The sequence below is a fragment of the Plecotus auritus genome, assembly GCF_963455305.1.
Source record: "Plecotus auritus genome assembly, chromosome: 8".
Taxonomy (NCBI): Eukaryota; Metazoa; Chordata; class Mammalia; order Chiroptera; family Vespertilionidae; genus Plecotus; species Plecotus auritus.
The window spans coordinates 38,691,093-38,714,406 of record NC_137782.1 but is presented as its reverse complement, the minus strand read 5'-3'; the positions used below and the strand labels follow the sequence as shown (position 1 = coordinate 38,714,406).

Here is a 23,314-nt window from a genome sequence, read left to right as displayed (position 1 = left end):
TTCATATTTGGTGGTTTTAATAATCTATATAATTTAACATTTGTATGCCCAATGTTTAACAAATATACATACACTGAGTGGCCAGATTATTATGATCTCTGAACGCATAATAATCTGGCCACTCAGTATATATCCTAAATAATAAAAGGCTAATATGCAAATTGTCCCCTCGACCAGGAGTTCAACCAGCAAGCAGGCCGGCCAACTGCCCATGTCCCCTCCCCTGGCCAGGCTGGCCGGACTCCACCCAGGCACGAATTCATGCACCGGGCCTCTATTATACACACACATACACACACACACTGAGTAGCCAGATAAATATGCATTCAGAGATCATAATAATCTGGCCACTCAGTGTATATTATTGCTACTTATCACAATGATTTTGTAAAGTGCACATTTCATCCAAGGCCCATAAACTAGTAAACACTAAAGCCAGAATTCTCTTAAGAATGAATTATTCTAACATTATGTTAAGTGAAATAAGCCAGTCAGGGAAAGACAAGTACCATATGCTTTAACTCATATGTGTAATTTAATGAACAAACTGAACAAAGAAGCAAAATAGAGACTCAGAGAGAGCAGGGAGACAGCTCTGGGAGAGAAGGTGCTGGGGGCACAGATTGAGTAAAAAAGTGTGTGAAAAGAGAACTCATGGCCCTAGCTGGCTTGGCTCAATAGATAGTGTCAGCCTGCGGATTGGAGGGTCCCTGGGTCGAATCTGGTCAAGGGCACATGCCCAGGTTGCGGACTCAACTCCCAGTAGGGGGCGTGCAGGAGGCAGCCAATCAATGATTCTCTTTCATCATTGATGTTTCTATCTCTCTCTCCCTCTCCCTTCCTCTCTGAAATCAATATAAATATATATTAAAAAAAAGAGAGAACTCGTGAACACGGACAACGGTATGGTGATTGCAGGGATGGAGGGGGATGTGTGTTGGTAGAAGAGAGCATAGAGGGAATAAATGGCAGTAAAAAATTTTAAATTTTAAAAATTGATTCCAAACTTGATTGGGTTTTATCTCTATACCAGGCTCTTGTTAATATTTGAATGGTTTTTATTTTTTTTCTCCCTTTTTTTTTTTATTGTTTGAAGTATTACAAATAGTAGTACATATGTCTCTTTTTTTTTTCCCCATTGACCTCCCCCCCCCGGCCTCCCCTACCCCCTTGAATGGTATTTAATTAAGCCTAAGGAGGTAACATGAAAAATGGAAATAAATACAGAGGTGTAATGTAATAATAACTATTATGAATTTATATATTTAATGAGGGTAAATATATTTCTTGGGAAGAAATAAATGAATGTTTTTATTGCAGCTAAATTCAAATAGTTTTCTTTGAAAGGTTGATACAAATTTAATTTGTTGATTTAGGAACCACGAGCCCTGTATGATGAAACAAAAGTTGTGCCAATTGCAAAACTGGATAGGACCTTTGCTGAGAAAGCTGTAAAAAAATATGTAGAAGATGAAATGGCAAGGTAATTCACATTTCAAGATGCATAGTAGCAATAAAAAAAATCAAGAGTAGATCATAGTGCTTTCAACTATTCTTGAGTGTGTTTTTATGCTCTTCTCATAGGCCATTTGTAGTCTAGATGTATATATTATGACAAAATAACATTAAAAAATCGAGAGCTCTAGTTACAAAAACAGAATCCTATATTTGTTGTACAGAAAAAAAAGGAAATTTTATATATCTAAAGTATCACTATTACAGGCACTATGATTAGGATATTTTTAAAGAAAAAACAACTTTGGCCTACAACAAGAGGAAAATTGTAGTAACTTCTGAGAGGTAAAGATTAGTGCAAGAGAAGTAAAAGGAAATTGAAAAACAAAATTCTCTCTGTGACTCTTGTATAGCTAATGATGGAGACATTTTGATTCTCACTGAATCTAACTGGTGTAATCCTTCTTAAGAATTTATCATATCTCCAAAGGATAACTTACACAATAAATGAAAAATTGACAAATTCTGGCTCTTAATACTAAGAGGTTTTGCCTGACTTTTCAGTAGCCACAGTGATGGTTAAAGTGGAGAACACTTTTAGATTATTAGTCATGTAGAAGTTCAGATTTAACCTTTCAAAATATATGAGAAATACTGAAGTTTCTTGTAACTTCTGTTTTCTAATTAAAACCATAATTAACACAGTTTGTGAAACTAAAGTGTTTTGTATTCCAAAATAATTTATAACATGGAGAAATACTCAAAATGTTAATTTTTTAAATGTGGGCTTCAACATTAACGTGCTGGTTTCCTATTAGGCTTCCTGATAGATTGTCAGTAACTTGGCCTGAAGGAGATGAATTATTTCCCAATGAGATTAGGCCTGCTGGAACTACCATTGGTATGTTTTTGGTTTATTTTTTTCTTAATACTGAAAAAAAGGCTTTTCTGTGTCTAACATTCCCAGTATGTAAAAGACCATGAAAAATTAAAATGCAGTGTGAAGACCTGGCAAGTTCATCATATTATTGGGTGTAACTAAGACACTCTTACTTTAAATTTTGGAATAATAGGTGCATTAAGGATTGAAATACTGAATAAAAAAGGAGAAGCGATGCAAAAGCTTCCAGGAACAGGTCATGGAGGGTCAAAGAAACTCCTGGTTGAGCTCAAAGTTATATTACACAGTAAGTATAAAAACTAATTTGGATCTTTAATATTGTTCTTAAATGTATAGTACAGATTTTAATCGTATAATGAAGAAACTCAGCAACCTTAGATTTTATTAAAGTTAGGAATTTCAAATGTGTTATGAATAATTTGAGTTTTTTAATTGATAATATTCTTAGTTTTTTTTAAAAAAACTTTAGTCTGAATTTTCCCATGTAGGTAACTATATGGGCTAAAATACATGTATAGCAATTTGTACTAGATAGGAATGTAAATAATCTTTAAATCCCCTCTAAGTAGAAAATACTGTGACTCAGAATCTGTTGGCCAAAAGTACTTGGTTCACATAATAAGCCTTACCCACTCTTTGGTAAAGAGAAAAGAACTGGTTATTATTGCTCATCTTGAGTCACCTTGTTTGTTAACTTTTTTATCCATTGTCCACACAGTGGCTGTACCATTATACATTCCCATAGAAGGGTTCCAATATCTCCACATCCTTGCCAACATGCTATTTAGTTATTTTAATCTCATCCTAATTGTTATGAATGATACCTTATTGTGGTTTTTGATTTGCATTTTCCTAATGATCAGTGAAGTTGAGCATCTTTTCACATATGCTTATTGGCCATCTCTACATATTCTTTGAGAAATGTTTAATCCAGTCCTTTGTCCATTTTAAAATCAAATTGTTTTTTTTGTTTGTTGTTGATTTGTAGGAGTTTTTTTATATAGTTTGTACAATAATCCCTTGTCAGATAATATGATTTGTAGGTATTTTCTTTGACTCCGTGGGTTGCCTTTTTACCCTGTTGATGGTGGGTTTTGATGCAGAAAAGTTTTAGATTTTGATATAGTCCAATTTGTCTATTTTTGCTTTTGTTGCCTGTGCTTTCAGTGTCATATCCAATAAGTCATTGCCAAATCCAGTGTTATGAAGCTTTTCTTGAATGTTTACTTCTATGAGTTTTGCAGTTTTAGCTCTTACATTTTATTATTTGATCCATTTTGAGTTGACTTTTATATAGGTTATTTTTTTTTTAATATGGTTATCTTCTTTTGCATGGGGATATTCAGTTTTCCCAGCGTCATTTGTCAAAAAGACTTCTTTCCTCATTGAATGGTCATGGTATCCTTGTCAAAAATCATTTAACCATATATGGAAGGGTGCTGTATTGAATTCCATTGGTCTATATGTCTGTCATTATGACAGTACTACATTGTTGTTTTTGTATGTTGGTTTTAAAAAAATTTTATTGACATATAATTGACATACAATATCCTATTGGCTTCAGATGTACATTATAAGTGATTCTGATATTTATATAAATTATTAAATGATTCTGACTATAAGTCTAGTTACCTCTGTCACCATACAAAGTTGTTACATTTGTTATTGACTACTAGAGGCCTGGTGCACAGATTCATGCACATTGAAAGGAAATTAATTAGAAGGTGGCTGGCAGGGGTGGGACTGGGCGAGACAGGCAGGACAAGCCCTGGAGCCAACCTCCCATGGTCCCTCCGAGGCCGGCTGCACCGGAGGCGGCACTGGGGCTCAAAGGGCGTCAGCGGAATGAGTGGGGTCCCTCTGTCAGGTGGCATCCCTCGGCCTGGCCTGTGGGGATCGGGCCGAAACTGGCAATCTGACATCCCCCGAGGGGTCCCGGAGTGCAAGAGGGCACTCTACAAAGTTACTGTTGCTCAGCAGCTCCTGTGTCAAGCGTCTGCCCCCTGGTGGTCAGTGCACATCATACCTACCAACCATTTGGCTGGTCGCTTAGGCTTTTATATATATACTAAAGTCCTGGTGCACGAAATTCGTGCACTCAGGGTGGGGGTGTCCCTCAGCCCGGCCTGTGCCCTTTCACAGTCTGGGAGCTGTTGGGGGGTGGGGAGTGGGTCTAAGCCGGTAGTTGGACATCCTTAGCACTGCTGCAGAGGCAGGAGAGGCCACCACCACTGCCTCTCGCCAGCCGTGAGCCCGGCTTCTGGTTGAGGGGCGCTCTCCCTGTGGGAGCACACTGACCACCAGGAGGCAGCTCCTGCATTGAGCGTCTGCTCCCTGGTGGTCAGTGCACGTCATAGAGACCGGTCATTCTGCTGTTTGGTCGATTTGCATATTAGCTTTTATTATATAGGACTAGAAGCCCGGTGCACAAAATTTATGCATGGATAGGGTCCCTAGGCCTGGCCGGTGATCAGAGCCCATTGGGGCCTAACGGCTGCTGGCTGGGGCCTTCCTTCATTCCACACTGCCCCCTGGTGGTCAGTGCACGTCATAGTGAGAGATTGAACTCCCGAGGGGACACTTCCCATATTTGCCTTTTATATATTTAGGTTTTATATATATATAGATATTCCCTATGTGTTACATTACATTCCATGACTTACTTTATAACTGGAAGTTTGTACCTCTCTTAAACTCTTTCATCTATTTTGCCCACCCTTCCCCTCTCTGGTAACCACCAAGTTTGTTTCTTGTATCTATCTGTTTTTTGTTTTTTTTTGTTCATTAGTTTTGTTTTTTAGATTTCACATGATTCTACAAATGAAATTATGTGGTATTTTACTTACCAAAATACCCTCCAGCTCCATCCATGCTATCGCAAATTACATGATTTTAATTTTTTTTTTTTTTATGGCTGAGTAAGTACCACACTGTTCTTTGTGAGTCATTCAGTTTTTTTCTTCCTTTTCAAGATTGTTTTGGCTCTTTGGGACCCTTGAGATTTTATATGAATTTAGAATGGGTTCTCTATTTCTGCAAAATATGTCATTAGGGTTTTGATAAGGGTTACATTGAATTTGTAGATCAGTTGGATATTATTGTCATCTCAACAATCCATGAATATGATTTTGTATCCCACAAGTTTACTGAATTTTTTAACTATTAACAAGTTTTTGTGAAATCTTTAGGTTTTTCTCTATATAAGATACTGTCATATGAACAGAGGTCATTTTATGTCTTCCTTTCCAAATGGATTCTTTTATTTTTTCCTGATTACTCTGGCTAGGACTTCCAATAATGTATTGAATAGAAGTAAAGCTTTCAGTCTTTCGTTAGGTATGATGTTAGCTGTGGAATTTTAATAGACCTGTAAGATTTTACACATGATCTAGCCCTGTCTCCCTCTTTAACTTCATTTTATACCATTTTCATCCTCATTTACCATACTCCTAATCATAATTACATTCTTTTTGTTCCCATAAAAATCCAATTTTCCCACCTCTAAACCTTTCTTTGCATATGTTTCTTCTGCCTTAAACTTTCGAATAGCATATCTTTGACAAGCTTTATTTTTCAGGGTTCAGATTGTCACTTGGTCAGAGAAACTTCTAATAATAATGATAGATATTTTCCATTACGATTTTCTGGTTTCACATTCATTTCCTTAAATTTATTTTTATAACTCAAAACTCTGTTATTTATTAAATGTGTCTTTGCTGTTTAGAACAAAGGTAGCAAAGTATTTGTGAACGATTGGGTAGTAAATATTTAGGCTTTGAGGTGTCTTTAAGTTTTTTTGTCATAGCTACCTAACTGCCTTTCTGGAATAAAGCTGCCATAGGCAATATATTTTGTTGGACTGCTTGCTTTAAAGATAGAAACTCCATGAAAGCAAGGATAATGTTTATATTCTTCACTTTTTTCTAGTACCTAGTACATAGGAGATAATGAATAAGTATTTGTTCAAAAATACATTAATTAAAAATCAGGAGAGTGGGGGTGGGTGAGAGGAGATCAACCAAAGAACTTGTATGCATATATGCATAACTTATGGACACAGACAATAGGGTGGTGAAGGCCTGGGTGGGGAAAGTGGGTCATTTGGAGGGGGGGGGGGCTATGTAATACTTTTAACAATAAAGATTTTTTAAAAAAATTTTAAAAAATCAGAAAGTTGCCCATCTGGTGTGGCTCTGTGGTTGAGCATCGATCCATGAGCCAAGAGGTCACCTGGTTCCCACTCAGGGCACATGCCTGAAATCCTCAGCGGGGTGTGTGTAGGAGGCAGCAAATTGATGTTTCTCTCTCATCAATGTTTCTTTCTATCCCTCTCCCTTCTTTTCTTTCTAAAAAAAATCAACAACATATTTTTAAATAATTTCAAAATAATCTATCTATATAAAAGCCTCAGCAACCATTGCAACCAAACAGACGACTGAACAGGCTGCATGGGGTGACCTGCCGGCAGGGGGGTCAGTGAGGGGCGACCAAACGACTGAGCAGCAGGCTGCGTGGGGCGACCAGGCCCACGGGGGGTAGTTGGGGGCGACCAGGCCGGTGCGGGGGGACAGTGAGGGGCAACCAGGCCAGCAGAGGGGGCAGTGATGGATGACCAGGCCAGTGGGGGGGCAGTTGGGGGCAACCAGGCCAACAGGGGGGGGTGGGCAGTTAGGGGCGATCAGGCAGGCAGGCAGGTGAGCAGTTAGGAGCCAGTGGTCCCAGATTGTGAGAGGGATGTCTGACTGCCCCCAGAGATCCCGGATTGGGGAGGGTGCAGGCTGGGCTGAGGGGACTCCCCTCGTGCACGAATTTCATGCACCGGGCCTCTAGTACTAATATAATTACTACTAAGAAGACTTTTGAATTATTTCTCTGTGTAAATTATAAAAAAATTCTAACATCACTGAAAATAATTCTGTCTTTTTAATGTGGTTACATCATCTACTTGACATACATTTTGGTTTTGCTTATGAATTGCTTTGTTTCAATGGGTTTTTAAAAATATTTAAGTCATTAACATCATTTCAATGTAAAAAATAATAAAGAATATTTCAGAGAAGTGATGTTATTTCTCTGCTCTGTTTTCTTTCTCCTTTATGTAGTAATTGTATTACTTTTTGGCTTATCTTTCCTATTTTTCCTATTATAATTCTAAGCAAGAACAAATATATTCATATTTCTTTTTTTTTTTTGATACTACAATTTTTCTTTTCTTTATTTTTTTTATTAAGGTATTATATGTGTACATATCTTACCATTGCCCCCCCCCCCACTCCCATACATGCCCTCACTCCCCAATGTTTTGCATCCGTTGGTTACTCTTATATGCATGCATATAAGTCCTTCAGTTGATCTCTTATTTCCCCCACCTCTCCCTAACCTTCCCGCTGTAATTTGACAGTCTGATGCTTTACTGCCTCTGTATCTATCTTTTTGTTCATCAGTTTATAATGTTTTTCATTATCCCCAAATGAGTGAGATCATGTGCATATTTCTTCCCTTACAAAAAAGATAGCATATTTTATTTATATAAGTATGTTTTTATCCCTTTTTTCTCTTAACAGTAGATCTCTATATCTTAGAGATTATATAAACAGTGCTTTTTTAATCTTGAAAAAAATTATTTATTTATTGTTCACAGTATTACAGATGTTCCCGATTCCCCCCCCCCCCCCCGCTTTACTCCCCTCCACCCAACCCTTGCCCCACCCTAGCCCTTCCTACACTATTGTCTGTGTCCATGGGCATATATGTTCTTGGGTTCATTTCTTCCTGTCCTCCCCACTACACTGCCCTGCGAGATCTGTCAGTTTGTTCCATGCATCCATGCCTCTGGACCTATTTTGTTCTTTGATTTATTTTGTTCGTTAGAATCTAACACATATAAGTGTGATCTTGTGATATGTGTCTTTCTTTGACTGACTTATTTCGCTAAGCATAATCTCCAGACAACAATAAAGACTTAATTACAACAAGGCTGTACACACAGTCCACAAAGGGGTGCACCAAGAGTGTCCACCTCAGGTTAACTGGGGAAGCAGACCCACTGGGCCATATTGGAAACCTAGCACAAATATCTACCTTACCAACTCAGGGAATCAGTGAAAATGCGGGGTCAAAGAATCAGATCACAAACGAAAGAAATGGAGGAAAACAAACGACTGGATATAGAATTCAAAACCACGGTTATAAGACTTTTTAAGAATATCCTAGAAAAGGCCGATAAATATAACGAGACCCTCGAAGATATGAAAAAGGACCAACTAGAAATTAAACATACACTGACTGAAATAAAAAATATTATACAGAGACCCAGAAACAGAATAGAGGAACCCAAGAATCAAGTCAAAGAATTGAAATACAAAGAAGCAAAAAACACTCAACCGAAAAAGCAAAAAGCAAAAAAAAAATCCAAAAAGTTGAAGATAATGTAAGAAGACTCTGGGACAACTTCAAGCGTACCAACATCAGAATTATGGGGGTGCCAGAAGAAGAGAGAGAGCAAGATACTGAAAACCTATTTGAAGAAATAATGACCGAAAACTTCCCCCACCTGGTGAAAGAAATAGACTTACAAGTCCAGGAAGCCCACAGAACCCCAAACAAAAGGAATCCAAAGAGGACCACACCAAGACACATCATAATTAAAATACCAAGAGCAAAAGACAAAAAGAGAATATTAAAAGCAGCAAGAGAAAAACAGTTAATTACCTACAAGGGAGCACCCATACGACTGTCAGCTGACTTCTCAACAGAAACTATGCAGGCCAGACGGGAGTGGCAAGAAATTTTCAATGTGATGAATAGCAAGAACCTACAACCAAGATTACTCTACCCAGCAAAGCTATCATTCAGAATTGAAGGGCAGATAAAGAGCTTCACAGATAAGAAAAAGCTGAAGGAGTTCATCACCACCAAACCAGTATTATATGAAATGCTGAAAGGTATTCTTAAAAAAGAGGAAGAAGAAAAACGTAAAGAGAAAAATTATGAACAACAAATACATATCTATCAACAAGCGAACCTAAAAATCAAGTGAATTAAAAACCTGAGGAACAGAATAATCTGGTGAATATAATAGAATCAGGGGCATAGAAAGGGAGTGGACTGATAATTCTCAGGGGGAAAGGGGTATGGGGGGTTCATGAAGAGAATGGACAAAAATCATACACCTATGGATTAGGACAGTGGGGGGGAGGTAAGGGCAGAAGGTGGGGTGGGAAATGGGTGGAGGGGAGCTATGGGGGGAAAAAGGAGAAATAATTGTAATAATCTGAATATAGATTTATTAAAAAAAAAAACAAAACAAAAGCTAATTAAAGGGAGGAAGCTAAAAAAAAATAAATAAATAAATAAAGCATAATCTCCAGATTCATCCATGCTTTTCACAAAGTTTAAGAGATCTTTCTTTTTTTTCAGCCACATAGTATTCCATTGTGTAAATGTACCACTGCTTTTTTATCCACTCATGTACTGATGGGCACTTGAGCTGTCACTGCTATGAACACAGTGGTGCATATATTCTTTCTGTTTGGTGTTTTGGGATTCTTAGGATATATTCACAGAAGTGTGATCGCTGCAAACAGCAGATCAATATTTAATTTTTTGAGGAAACCCCATACCTTTTTCCATGGTATCTGCAGCAGTCTGCATTTCCAGCAGCAGTGCACTAGGGTTCCCTTTTCTCTACATCCTCACCAGCACTTGTTGTTTTTTATTGATGGTAGCCATTCTGGCCGGTGTGAGGTGATACCTCACTGTAGTTTTTATTTGCATCTCTCTGATGGTTAGTGACATGGAACGTTTTTTCATATGTCTGTTGGCCATCTATGTGTCATCTTTGGAAAAGTGTCTGTTCAGGTCCTTTGCCCATTTTTTACATTGGATTTTTTGTCTCCTTGGTGTTGAGTTGTATGAGTTTTTCATATATTTTGAAAGATAACCCTTTATCAGATGTATCATTGGCAAATATCTTCTCCCATACAGTTCCATTTTCATTTTGTTGATGGTTTCTTTTGCTGTGCAGAAGCTTTTTAGTTTGATGTAGTCCCATTTGTTTATTTTTTCCTTTGTTTCTCTTGCCCTAGGATAGTGGTCGGCAAACTCATTAGTCAACAGAGCCAAATATCAACAGTACAATGATTGAAATTTCTTTTGAGAGCCAAATTTTTTAAACTTAAACTTCTTCTAACTACACTTCTTCAAAATAGACTCGCCCAGGCCGTGGTATTTTGTGGAAGAGCCACACTCAAGGGGCCAAAGAGCCGCATGTGGCTCGCGAGCCGCAGTTTGCCAACCACGGCCCTAGAAGATGTATCAGCAAAAATACTGCTGTGTGATGTGTCTGAGATTTTACTGCCTGTTTTCTTCTAGGATTTTTATGGTTTCACAAAATTATATTTGTCATTTTTAATATATTATTGTTTATCGTGTAATTTGGTGGACTAGTTTCACTTTGTTGCATGTATCTGATCAATTCCCTCAGCTTCATTTATTGAAGAGACTGTCGTTATTCCGTTGTATGCTTGAAGCATCCATCTTATATAAATACTGCTGTTTGAAATTTTAGCTCTGCTATTTGGCTTCTGTAAATTCTTGCTTGCTAAGACTACTCCCACTTCAGAGAGGCCATTAAACCTTCCCCAGACAAGGTTATCAGTGCTGGCGCCAGGCCAGGTCTCTGGTTGAGGTCTCGAGGCCCCAGCACATACGGGCACTTTAAGAATTTGCAAAGGGACTGGAAATACCCCATATTTGGGAGACAAAGAAGGTAAAAACATATAAATAGGGAAAATTCCTGCATGTTCGGGCCCAGAATTTGAGAGACATTCTCCTCTGGACCCGCGCGTAATAAATGTAACTCCATCTCTCTAAGTATTGCTTTGTTCTTCTTCGGTTTTCTGTAACATGCTCTTGCCTCCTTTGTCACATATTTATTGACTGTAATGGTGTGGGTCAGTTTCTGGGGTCTCTGTTCTGTTTCATTGTTCTCTATGCCTGTTTTTATGCCAGTATCAGGCTGTTTTGATTACCGTGGCTTTGTAGTATAGATAACTGGTATTGTGATCCCTCCAACTTTGTTTTTTCTCACGATTGCTGTGGCTATTTTGGGTCTTTTTTGGTTCCATATAAATTTTTGGAATATTCTAGATTGTGAAATATGCTGTTGTTATTTTAATAGGGATTGCATTGAACCTGTAGATTGCCTTGGGTAGTATGGACATTTTAATAATGTTAATTCTACCAATTCATGAATACAGTATATTCTTCCACTTGTTTATATCTTCCTCTATCTCTTTTTTCAATGTACTCGGACTCCATTTTAAATGAAGTTTCTGTTTATTAATTTTCACAGGCAAAAGTGAGCTTTATAGAACATTAGGAGGGGTAACACTGAAACAGGGCTTGATTGGCTGCGGTTGAATATATGCTTTAGATCTTTCAAAGTTTCAAAATAACTTTTAAAAATTAAAGCAAAAAAAGAAATATTTGACGCTATTGTAACACTTTATATTCATACTCAGTTTCACAGGTAATAAATGCTTGTTTTTTTTTTCTTTTATTAAGCTTCAAGTGGAAATAAAGAAATCATTTCACATATTAGTCAACATGGAGGAAAATGGCCTTACTGGTTTAAAAAAATGGGTGAGTTATTCTGAATGTTAAAAATTGTATCAATGTCATGTTGACTTGATTTATAATTTCTTTTTTATTTTTCCAGAAAATATTCAAAAATTAGGGAATTATACATTGAAATTACAAGTTGTATTGAATGAAAGTAATGCAGACACTTATGCTGGAAGACCACTACCATGTAAAGCAATTAAATTTTCTGTTAAAGGTAAGCAAAATATTAATACACATTTATATGCTAAAGGTGGTATTTTAAATTAAGGAGGAATAAATAGATAATTTAGTAAAAGACATTTGACCAATTGCATAACCATTTAGATCTTAAAATGACTTTGTAGTTCTTCTTGACTGTTACGTTTCTTGTAAATTTTGAAGACATCATTGTTATCTAGCTTTCATTGTTCCTGGTAAAGTCTAAAGCTATTCTGATTCCTGACTTTTGCATATGAATCCCTCTTTCCCAACACCTATACATTTGGTGAATCTGTTTTTTGGTCCCAATTTCTGAAATTTTAAATTCTAGGAATTTTCTTTAAAGTATTTTGATTCCCTATTCTGTTTGTCTTTCTACAACATCTGATATCAAGATGTTGGCCCTCTTGACTGAGGTGTCTGATATTGACTGATACTCTTTTTTCTAGTTCCCATCTCTTGGATTTAATTTTCTACTTTATGTGAGATTTCATTAACACGATGTACTAGTATTACACTTTCTGTTGAGGATTTTTTCTGCTATCATGTTTTAGTTTCTTTTTTTAAAATATATTTTTACTGACTCTATAGAGAGGGGAAGGTAGAGGAAGAGAGAAACATCAATGTGAGAGAGAAACATTGATCCGTAGTCTCTCCTATGCACCCCAACAGGACTGGACCACCAACCTGGGTATGTGCCCTGACAAAGAATTGAACCGGCAACCTTTTTGGTGCACAGTACGATGTTCAACTAACTGAGCCACACCTTCTAGGGCTCCTTTTTTTACTTTCTAAAACATATTTTCATTCTCTTTTTATCCCCTTTTAATGCATTCTCCTTCTACCTCATGGACTCAGTATCTTTATACTCTCAGCTTATTAATAATAGTGGCAGTTTTTCTTGAAGCTTTTAAATTTTCTTTATTCACTGTATGTTTTCTCCCTGTAGATATTTTCACATTTGTCTAGGTCTTTCATATTAGATGCTTTTACCTGACTGGTGACTTGTCCACATTTAAGAATAGGATATTTTTAAGCTTTTATTTTATTTGGGAGATTATGATGGGAAATTTTTAGGTTTTTCTTTCTTTGTCCAGATTCCCTAGAGTGGAGCCTTCCATTCTCCTGGTAGGAGGGTAAACACCTGGCTGCCAACATTTTGGGAGCCAAGCTGGGAAAGACTGTTGAGAGTCTCATATCCTATCTAATAAAAGAGTAATAGCAAATTGACCATCACTCCAACACACAAGATGGCTGCCCCCATGTGGACACAAGATGGCCACCTCAAGATGGCCGGCAGGGGAGGGCAGTTGTGGGCGATCAGGCCAGCAGGGGAGGGCAGTTGGGAGGGACCAGGCCTGCAGGGGAGGGCATTTGGAGGGGACCCAGGCCTGCAGGGGAGAGCAGTTGGGAGGGACCAGGCCTGCAGGGGAGGGCAGTTAGGGGTGACCAGGCCTGCAGGGGAGGGCAGTTAGGCATTAATCAGGCTGGCAGGGGAGTAGTTAGGCAGCTGTGGGCAAACTACGGCCTGCGGGCCGGATCCGGCTGTTCTATCCGGTTCTCTTGCTCTCCCCTCCGCTCCTTTACTTTGAATTTATATTAGTTCACACAAACACTCCATCCATGCTTTTGTTCCAGCCCTCTGGTCCAGTTTAAGAACCCATTGTGGCCCTCGAGTCAAAAAGTTTGCCCACCCCTGAGTTAGGGGGTGATCAGGCTGGCAGGCAGAAGCAGTTAGGGGCAATCAGGCAGGCAGGCAGGCAGGCGAGCAGTTGGGAGCCAGCAGTCTTGGATTATGAGAGGAATCTGGCCTAAACGGGCAGTCGGACATCCCTTGAGGGGTCCCAGATGGGAGAGGGTGCAGGCTGGGCTGAGGGATACACACACCCCTGTGCACGAATTTCGTGCACCGGGCCTCTAGTTTAGTATATAATCTTCTCTTGATTTTCCTATTTTCAGTAAACTGTGACACTTTGGTAGTGCTGTTTCCCTCACTCCTTAGACCTACTTTTTTTTTTTTAATCTTCCCCAGACAATAAGCCTTTTCCATCTATTGCTGAGACTGAAGAAGGCAGTTGACTGGCTCTGTGTATTGAGGGGTAGGGATTCATGGAACTGTTTCTTACACAGACTTCAGCAGGTCTTCCTTTTTTGTTTCACTTTCACTCCAACTTGATACAATCATTCCTGAGACTTTTGGGTGTCCTATAAATGAATTAGATTGGTTCTTTGCTTACTTTGTTGTGATTGAGGATTTGAGGTTTCTTGGGTCTTTCTGCTAAGTCAGTGACATTTATCTATATGTTCTCCAGCTTTCAAAATCTATTACTGTTGTCCTTTTTTTATTGTTGTTTTTCTATGTTTAGGCCTCTTTAAAAGAAAGAAAAAATCTCTGTAGTGTTATTATTATGCGTTTTTTGAGAAAGAGCTGATCTAAGACCCTGTGATCATTTTGCCTTCTTTAAAGAGATCAGCCACCACGGAGATCTTTTCTTTTTGGACATGTAAATCTTCCACATTTTTTTAAATAGCTGTGGAACACATTCCGCAGTTTTCTGTTGACAAAAATTTGGGACTGTTTTCCATTTTGGGGGTCTATTACAAATAATATTGGGGTTTTTTTGGGGGGGAGGGGAATTATGCTGCTTTGTGTTAGAATTTCTCTACTGTAGATACCAAGAAGTAGAATTGCCAAACTGAAGTGTATGTGCTTAAACTTTTTAAAGATATATACAGGGTGTCCCCTAAAAAAATGTATACACACTGTAACAGCTAATAGCTCAATTTTGAAAATAAAATGTATTTTATTAAACACTGCCTTTATAATTATTCAAAGTATGTGTGTACATTTTTGAGGAACACACTATATATTTACTGTCAAATTGTCTTCCCAAAAGGTTGTGGTACCCTCACCAAAAGACTATGAGAGTTCCAGTTTGCCTATGATCATTTCTGGTCAGCCTATATTTATATTTTGCTAATTGGCAGTTAAGTTATTCCTTTAATTATTAAGTTATGCAGCTCCTCTAGCCTTTATTTGACACTTTATGTCATATGTGAAAGCCTGTTCATTTGCTGTGGCCATTTCAATAGTTAAAGCTATGGTTCTCGAATTAGAGCTGGTATCTGAATCACCTGGAGGGCTTATTAAAATAGATTGCTGGGCATCACGCTCAGAGTTTCTGATTTTTAGTAGGTTTGAGATGAGCCCTAGGATTTACATTTCTAATCATTTCCCAGGGATGTCTGAAACTATTAGACTAGAGACCATACTTGGAGAACAGCTGGTTTAGAGGAGGTGTTATGTATTCTGGATTTCAATCCTGTGTTGCAGATACTTTCTCATATAGGACTTCTCTTTTAGCTTTGTTTATTGTATATAATAAGATTTTTAATTACGTGTTTAATAATGTTTGCCTTAGTTTTTTCTACAATATGGTTATAAGCATATTCTTTATTACTAGAGTCTCGGTGCACAAAATTCGTGCACGAGGGTGTGTGTGTGTGTGTGTGTGTCCCTCAGCCCAGCTTACACCCTCTCCAATCTGGGACCCCTCAGGGGATGTCCGAGTGCCGGTTTAGGCCCGATCCCACAGGCAGTCAGACATCCCTCTCACAATCCGGGACTGCTGGCTCCTAACTACTCACATGCCTGCCTGCCTGATCGCCCCCTAACCACTCCCCTGCCAGCCTAATTGACGCCTAACTGCTCCCCTGCTGGCCTGATTGATGCCTAACTGCTCCCCTGCTGGCCTGATTGATGCCTAACTGCTCCCCTGCTGCCCCAATTGCCCCTAACTGCTCTCCCATGCTGGCCTGGTCACCCCTAACTGCCCTCCTCTGCTTGCCTGGTCCCCCGCAACTGCCCTCCCCTGCTGGCCTGATTGCCCACAACTGCCCTCCCCTGCCGGCCATCTTGTGGCGGCCATCTTGTGTCCACATGGGGGCAGCCATCTTTGACCACATGGGGGCAGCCATCTTGTGTGTTAGAGTGACAGTCAATTTGCATATTACCTCTTTATTATATAGGCTATTCTAACTAGAGTCCCGGTGTACTACATTTGTGCACTGGTGGTGGGGGGGGGGGGTCCCTCAATCCGGCCTGTGCCTTCTCACAGTCTGAGACCCCTCAGTGGATGCTCCTGCCACAGCCGCTGCACTCGCCAGCCATGAGCCCGGCTTCTGGCTGAACAGCACTCCCTTTGTGGGAGCACTGCCCACCAGGGGCAGCTCCTGTATTGTGTATCCGCCCCCTGGTGGTCAGCGTGCATCATAGCGACTGTTCAGTCTATTTGCATCGTAGGGTTTTATTATATAGGACTAGACCCAGTGCACGAAATTAATGCATGGGGGGGGGGGGTGTGTCCCTCAGCCCAGCCTGCACCTTCTCCAATCTGGGATCTCCTCGAGGGATGTCCAACTGCTTGTTTAGGCCCGATCCCACTGGGCAGTCAGACATCCCTCTCACAATCCAGGACTGCTGGCTCCCAACCGCTCGCCTGCTTGATTGCCCCTAACTGCTTCTGCCTGCCAGCCTGATCACCCCCTAACCACTCCCGTGACAGCCTGATTAACACCTAACTGCTCCCCTGCCGGCCCTACTGCCCCTAACTGCCCTTTCCTGCTGGCCTGGTTGCCCCCAACTGCCCCCTTCTGCAGGCCTGAACACCCTCAACTGCCCTCCCTTGCAGGCCTGGTCCCTCCCAACTGCCCTCCCTTGCTGGCCTGATCGCCCACAACTGCCCTCCCCTGCTGGCCATCTTGTGTGTTGGAGTGATGGTCAATTTTCATATTATCTCTTTATTATTTAGGATAATCTCTGCTTTTAGAATTTTACTTTTATGTATGGTATGATATAGGGATCTAACTTATTTTCTGAAGTGGATTTATGTAATTTTGCACAGATTTTAAATGCCATCATTATTGTAGTTTAATTTCTCATGTATAAATGCATCTGTTTCTGGCCTACAATGAATTTGCTTTACATTTTTACCTTTTCTTTTTTTTTAGAGGGTAAGCCAGAAAAATTTTCATTTGGTCTTCTGGATCCTCCTTTTCGTGTTGGAGTTCCATTCAATATCCCTCTGGAGTTTCAGGATGAATTTGGTCATGCTAGTCAACTGATAAATGATATTCAGCCAGTTCTTGAAGCAAGGTGATTGGAAGTATCAACTTGTATCTGACACTTTATATTTGCTAAGTATTTACACTCTCTCCTTTCTTTTTTGGCTTAAATATTTTGTATGTGGTCACCTTCAGTATTATCATTAAAATGTTTAGTGGCTTTTATTATATTTGGGGGATGTATTTAGCCCCAAGCTATCCTCTGTGACTTCGGGGTCATGTATTGACTCGCTAAAGTTTTTATTGATTGAATTTACTGTTAAATTCTATAGGTAAGACTGATAGTTTTGTCTTTTTTACTCCATTTATTTTGGCAAGTATGATATGATGTCTTCTAGTAATTGTTAGTTATAACATGTCTATTTTGTTGTTATTTGCTTATCCTTAGAAGTTATGGACATTTAAACTGAGAAATACTGCCTACTAGGTTTTTAACCTCCTAATGCAGTTTATTTTTGTTTTAAATCTATAGCAATAAAGTATATGTTTTCCATGTAAATTTGAGTTCTTCCTTAGAATTTGACTTTACCTAATCATCTTTTAGAGTGATGTGATTGACTTATATTAATAAATAGCTCTTAAAAAGTTAACAATGTGCCCGGCTGGCATGGCTCAGTGGTTGAGCATCGACCTATGAACCAAGAGGTCATGCTTCAATTCTCAGTCAGGGCACATGCCCGGGTTGTGGGCTTCAACCCTAGTGTGGGGCGTTCAGGAGGCAGCCGATCAATGATTCTCTCTCATCTCTCCCTCTCCCTTCCTCTCTGAAATCAATAAAAATATATATTTTTAAAAAACCCTAATAATACGTTCAGTGATGTAATTGAGGAGGTTCATTATTTTCCATCACTTCTTTCTGTGGTGTCTAGAAAGAAATGCTTGATTACTTTAAAGAGCATGAATGCTAAGTTTTTTGTTTTTGTTTTTACATTGGCTGCCAAATTTGTCTTTTTGGGACAACTTGTTATATATGCTTTTTTTATTACCTATATGTATTTTTTCCCCTTATGGTATAAATGTTTACTATTTCAGTCATTTGAACATGTACTGTATTCCAGACATTTGCTAACTGGAGTTATAGAAGTAAATAAGGACATTGTATTTGTCTTCCAGAAGCTCACAGATTAGTGAAGTGTAGATTGTTTAGTGTCTAGATTTATACCATGGTTAGGTTCCTGAAAAGCAATACATACATATAAAAATACTTAAACTGAATTTTACAAGATTTATGTTCTATTAATTTGCAAAAAGTGATTCTTGTCTTTTAACTTATCACATTCATTTGAATATTAACAGTAAAGGAAGAATTGTAAACAGTTGACCCTTGACCAATGCAGGGATTAGGGTCACTGACCCTGCACAATTGAAAATTTACGTTTAACTTTTGACTCCCCAAAAACTTAACTAATAGTCACCTGTTAAGTGAAAGCCTCACTAATAACATCACAGTTAATTATCACATATTTTGTATGTCATATGTATTATATACTCTATTCCAATAAAGTAAGCTAGAGAAAATAAAATGTTACTAAGACAATCGTAAGGATAAATTACATTTATAGTATTTATTTTTAGTTTGCGTAAAGCCCAGGTTGGTTAGTGGCATCCCGATATGCCAAGGTTAGGGATTTGATCCCTGGTCAAGGAAATATTCCTGAATTGTGAGTCTGTGAAGTGGCTTATCTTGTTTAGCATTTAATCTTTTATGGGCCTCTTATTTTTATAAGAATCCCATGTTCCCCTCCTGTTGCTGAAGCACATCCTTCCTGTTTCTTAAGAAAGGGTACATGTGAGATAAAAGCATTGCTCTGAAAATGTCTTTTTTTCTACTGTGGTACTTGATTGATTGAATAGTGGAAACTGTTTTCTGTCAAAATTATGAAAGAATTCCTCCATTTCTGCCTTTGAACTTTCACTGTTGCTAATAAATTTAACTTGGTTAGTTTTCCTTTTTATGTTTCCTGTGTATTCTCTCTGGGCACTTATAGGATCTACTTTTTATTCTTAACAGGACAAAATTTTATAGTGATACATGTCTGTTTAGGTCTCTTCATTATTTGAAGTACTTCATTCTCTACTTTCCATCATCACTGTTTTCTCTTACTGGGATTCTTATTTATTTGATATTGAGCCTTCCAGACTGATACTCTGATTTTTCTATTTTTTTAAAATTTTTGACAGATTTTTCTCAACTTTATAACTTTTCCATTGAATTTTTCCTTTCTGCTATACTTTTAATTTCTGAGAGTTCTTCCTGGTTTTCTGAATGTTCTTTTGTAGATCTTCTTTTGTTTTATGAATATAAAATTTTTTTTCACTGACAAATTATAGTTTTAAAAAATACTTTACATAGATAGTCTCTGTTGTTTCCAAGTTTGTTGCTCATGTTGATTTTTCATCTCATTACTCAGATATCTGGTAATTATTGGTCATCTTCTTATAATTGAGTGGAGAACTAAAGTGCAGATGGATTTTGGGAGATGCTGATGACTATGAACTCCACTATAGAATGATCTGCCTGTAACACTTTCTTGGAGAGAAATCCTGTTGTCAGTATTTTTAAGTCTTTTCTTCTTTCTTGGGCTCGGCTGTTTTCTCAAAGAAAAATCTTTAGCCTCTTGCTTTGAGAGGAATAGTTTAGCACTCCAGGTTCATAACCTGTCCAGTAACAAGGCTGGGATGACAATGGGGATGGGAAGGTCTCAGCATCTATATGCATTTATTCAGGATTGCCCCTTCTATTCTTTTTATTAATTTTACCCTCTCCTTCAACTTATGTGCTTTCCCCTGGTTGAGAGAGTCTCTGCTTTAGCCTTTTTCAAAGAATAATCTTTTAGTCATCTGACAGAGGCAGAGAGGGGAGGTCTGGGGATGTTGATTTACACATCTATCTATCATCTATTTATCTATATCTATCTATCTATCTATCTATCTATCTATCTATCTATCTATCTATCTATCTATCAATCATCTATCATCATTTTGCCTTTCTATTTTTAAACCACTTTTAGAGGTAACTAGTACCACCAATTCCTGAGTGAAACCTGGGAATTCTGTGGCATAGATTGGTTTCTGACTTTTTCCATTACTGTGATAGGGTTCAGGTTTTTTTTAGACTACTAGGTCACTTGCTACTGTGTTCTAGTAAGTTTTGTTGTCCTTGTCTCTTCTTCCTTTCCTCTCTTTTTAAATCTTTGTCTTTAACAGTAAATTAAAGAAATCTCTTCGTTGATGTATTCCTAAGGTTTTATGAGATAATGAAAATAGATGTGTGCCTTTGATGTGTCGTTGTCCTAAAGAAGTTTATCTTGTATACTACTGTGTGTCTTCTTTCAAGCAAAGCATGCTGTTTAATTTTTGCAATTTATTCAGAAATATTTTTAAACATTTAAATTCCATTCTTCAGAAAATGTAGGCATTTTCTCCATCACGTTGTCCTTTATTTTTTCACCTTACCCCTTGACAAAGTAAAATGTTTACACTCTAAGAACCTACACATGTTCAAAGGTGATTTAGAAATCAAATTGCCTATGGTAGTAGATTAGGGATCTCAGTATATATTTTAACAATATTACATCTTTATAAGACTATACTTGATTTTTTTTTTTACTTTATCTAAATTTTCCATTCAGTTATAGGTGCCAAAAATTCTCTGAAATCCCATTGGGTAAAAAGTTTTGTTTTTTTTTAAATAAGTTTTTATTGATTGTTTTTAGAGAGAGAGGAAGGGAGAAGCATAGAGAGATAGAAACATCCATGAGAAAGAAACATCTATGTCTGCCTCCTGCACACCCTCTACTAGGGATTGAGCCCACAACCCAGGCATGTGCCATGACTGGGAATTGAACTGGGTGGGACCTCTTGGTTCATTGGCTGATGATCAACCACTGAAACACAACTGTCTGGGTAAGGGTGAAAGATTTGAAAGAATCTATGCAAAAGCTGAAGAAATATTTAACCCTGTCCTATTTGGATTATTTTTTCTTCTTAGGCCTATATCTATAGTCTAGCATTTGCTTATTTCCTACCTTGTATCTTTACTAATTCATTATATGAAGTTTTACATTTTACAGTATGTCTACCATTTGCATTGGCTTATTGGTATCATTTATCAATACTTGTTAGATCATTTTTTCTATGGGAAAAAAATTCATAGGAATTTGCTTCTTTGTTCAGTTATTCCTTTTTTAAAAATACTATTTTATTTAAAAAATGAATTAAACTTGTGAATTGCATATGAGAAAACAGAACACATTTGCAGCTTATTTGTAGGTAATGGGGGGAAGTTACGAAATAATTTGTTTTTTTCCAGTGGTTTATCTTTACAATATGAAGGAATAACCAAGGGACCAAATTGTATAATTCGAGGTGTTACAGCTAAGGGCCCTGTAAACTCTTGTCAAGGCAAGGTAAGCATTGACATAAATGTTACAATTGTAAAAATGAAATTGTAAATTTAAAATTGAATAACTTATTTTTATAACAAGATGATAGTAATGTTGGGTTCTTAAGAATTAATCAGGATCATGTCCCTTGACTTACATATATATCTCTAAGAAAAATCTGCATGTTTGCTACTGTTATTTTTGTTAAACATTTATTCAATATTTTTCAACTGTCTTCATCATCTTTATTTCAGTCTTTTCACATACAAGGTCATTTTTCAATACAGTTATCCAGTACTGTATTGTTTCTCTTTTTTAAAATTTTCAATTACAGTTTACTTTCAATATTATTTTGTATTGGTTTCAGATATATTGCATAGCAGTTAGACAGTCATATACTTTACAAAGTGATTCCCCCAATGTTTCCAGTATTCATTTTTCTGTCGCTTTTTCCATCCATTTTTGAATTCTTATAACAGAAACAAATATATGAGAAACTTTAGCTCACTTCTGTAAACATAATGGGTTTGGTATTTGGATAAAAAAATGTATGTTTATAGAAGAGTTAGAAGATAGAATACAGAGTTCACATATACTCTTCATCTAGCTTTCTCTATTAATATCTTACATAACCATCCTATATTTATTCACACTAAGAAATGAACATTGATACAATACTATTAACAACACTATGGACTATATTTACATTTTCCAGTTTTTTCAGTAGTATTTTTTTCTATTCCAGGATATAACCCAGAATACTATGTTGTATTTGTAGATTTTTGTTTTTGCCACTTGACTATTGTCCTACATTTTTGTACATATCAATCCTGATTTTGGTCATTATTCAGAGGTTATGTCTTATAAATCTGAAGATTATAGTCTGTAAAGAAGCAGTATGTCAATTCTTTTACCTATGTCTTTTACATACATTCATCCTAATAAAAGAGTAATATGCAAATTAAGCATCACTCCGCTGCACCCACCAGCCAATCAGGAGCAAGTATGCAAATTAACCCAACCAAGATGGCTGCGGCCACGGAGCAAGCAGGCTTGGGTTTCCCCAGCAATGGAGGATGCCAAGCTTTACACACACCCTGACTGGCCCAGGCCTCCACTCAAGGCTACAAAGTTTCAATTATAGAAGATAAATAAATCCCAACAAAAATGGCTGTGGCCACAGAGCAAGCAGGAGGCTTGGCTCTGCTCCAGGCTACAAAGTTTCAATTATAGAAGATAAATAAATCCCAGGGCCTCCGCTTGGGTCGCCGGGTGCGGGGGGGGGGGGGGCGCATGGCTGACCTGCAAACTACCACAGGCCCCAAAGGAACCCCCACCCTGATCCGGGACATCCTTCAGGGCAAACCAGCTGGCCCCCACCCGTGCAGCAGGCCTCTATCCTATCTAATAAAAGAGTAATATGCAGATTGACCATCACTCCAACACACAAGACGGCTGCCCCCATGTGGTCAAAGATGACCGCCTCAAGATGGCCAGCAGGGGAGGGCACTTGGGGGGGACCAGGCCTGCAAGGGAGGGCAGTTGTGGGCAATCAGGCCAGCAGGGGAGTGCAGTTGGGAGGGACCAGGCCTTCAAGGGAGGGCTGTTGGGGGCGATCAAACCT

General features: G+C 38.2%; 1 protein-coding gene across 1 annotated transcript in view; it reads left to right on the top strand.

Moving 5' to 3' along the window:
- Positions 1 to 23,314, top strand: part of SMCHD1 (structural maintenance of chromosomes flexible hinge domain containing 1) — a 168,606-nt gene that overhangs the window by 62,720 nt on the left and 82,572 nt on the right. Inside the window, exons 15-21 of the mRNA XM_080684014.1 lie at positions 1,377 to 1,483; positions 2,274 to 2,356; positions 2,529 to 2,642; positions 11,924 to 12,001; positions 12,078 to 12,197; positions 17,192 to 17,336; positions 21,618 to 21,714. Coding sequence (XP_080540140.1) covers positions 1,377 to 1,483; positions 2,274 to 2,356; positions 2,529 to 2,642; positions 11,924 to 12,001; positions 12,078 to 12,197; positions 17,192 to 17,336; positions 21,618 to 21,714 — 744 coding nt within the window. The remainder of the gene's footprint in view (positions 1 to 1,376; positions 1,484 to 2,273; positions 2,357 to 2,528; positions 2,643 to 11,923; positions 12,002 to 12,077; positions 12,198 to 17,191; positions 17,337 to 21,617; positions 21,715 to 23,314) is intronic.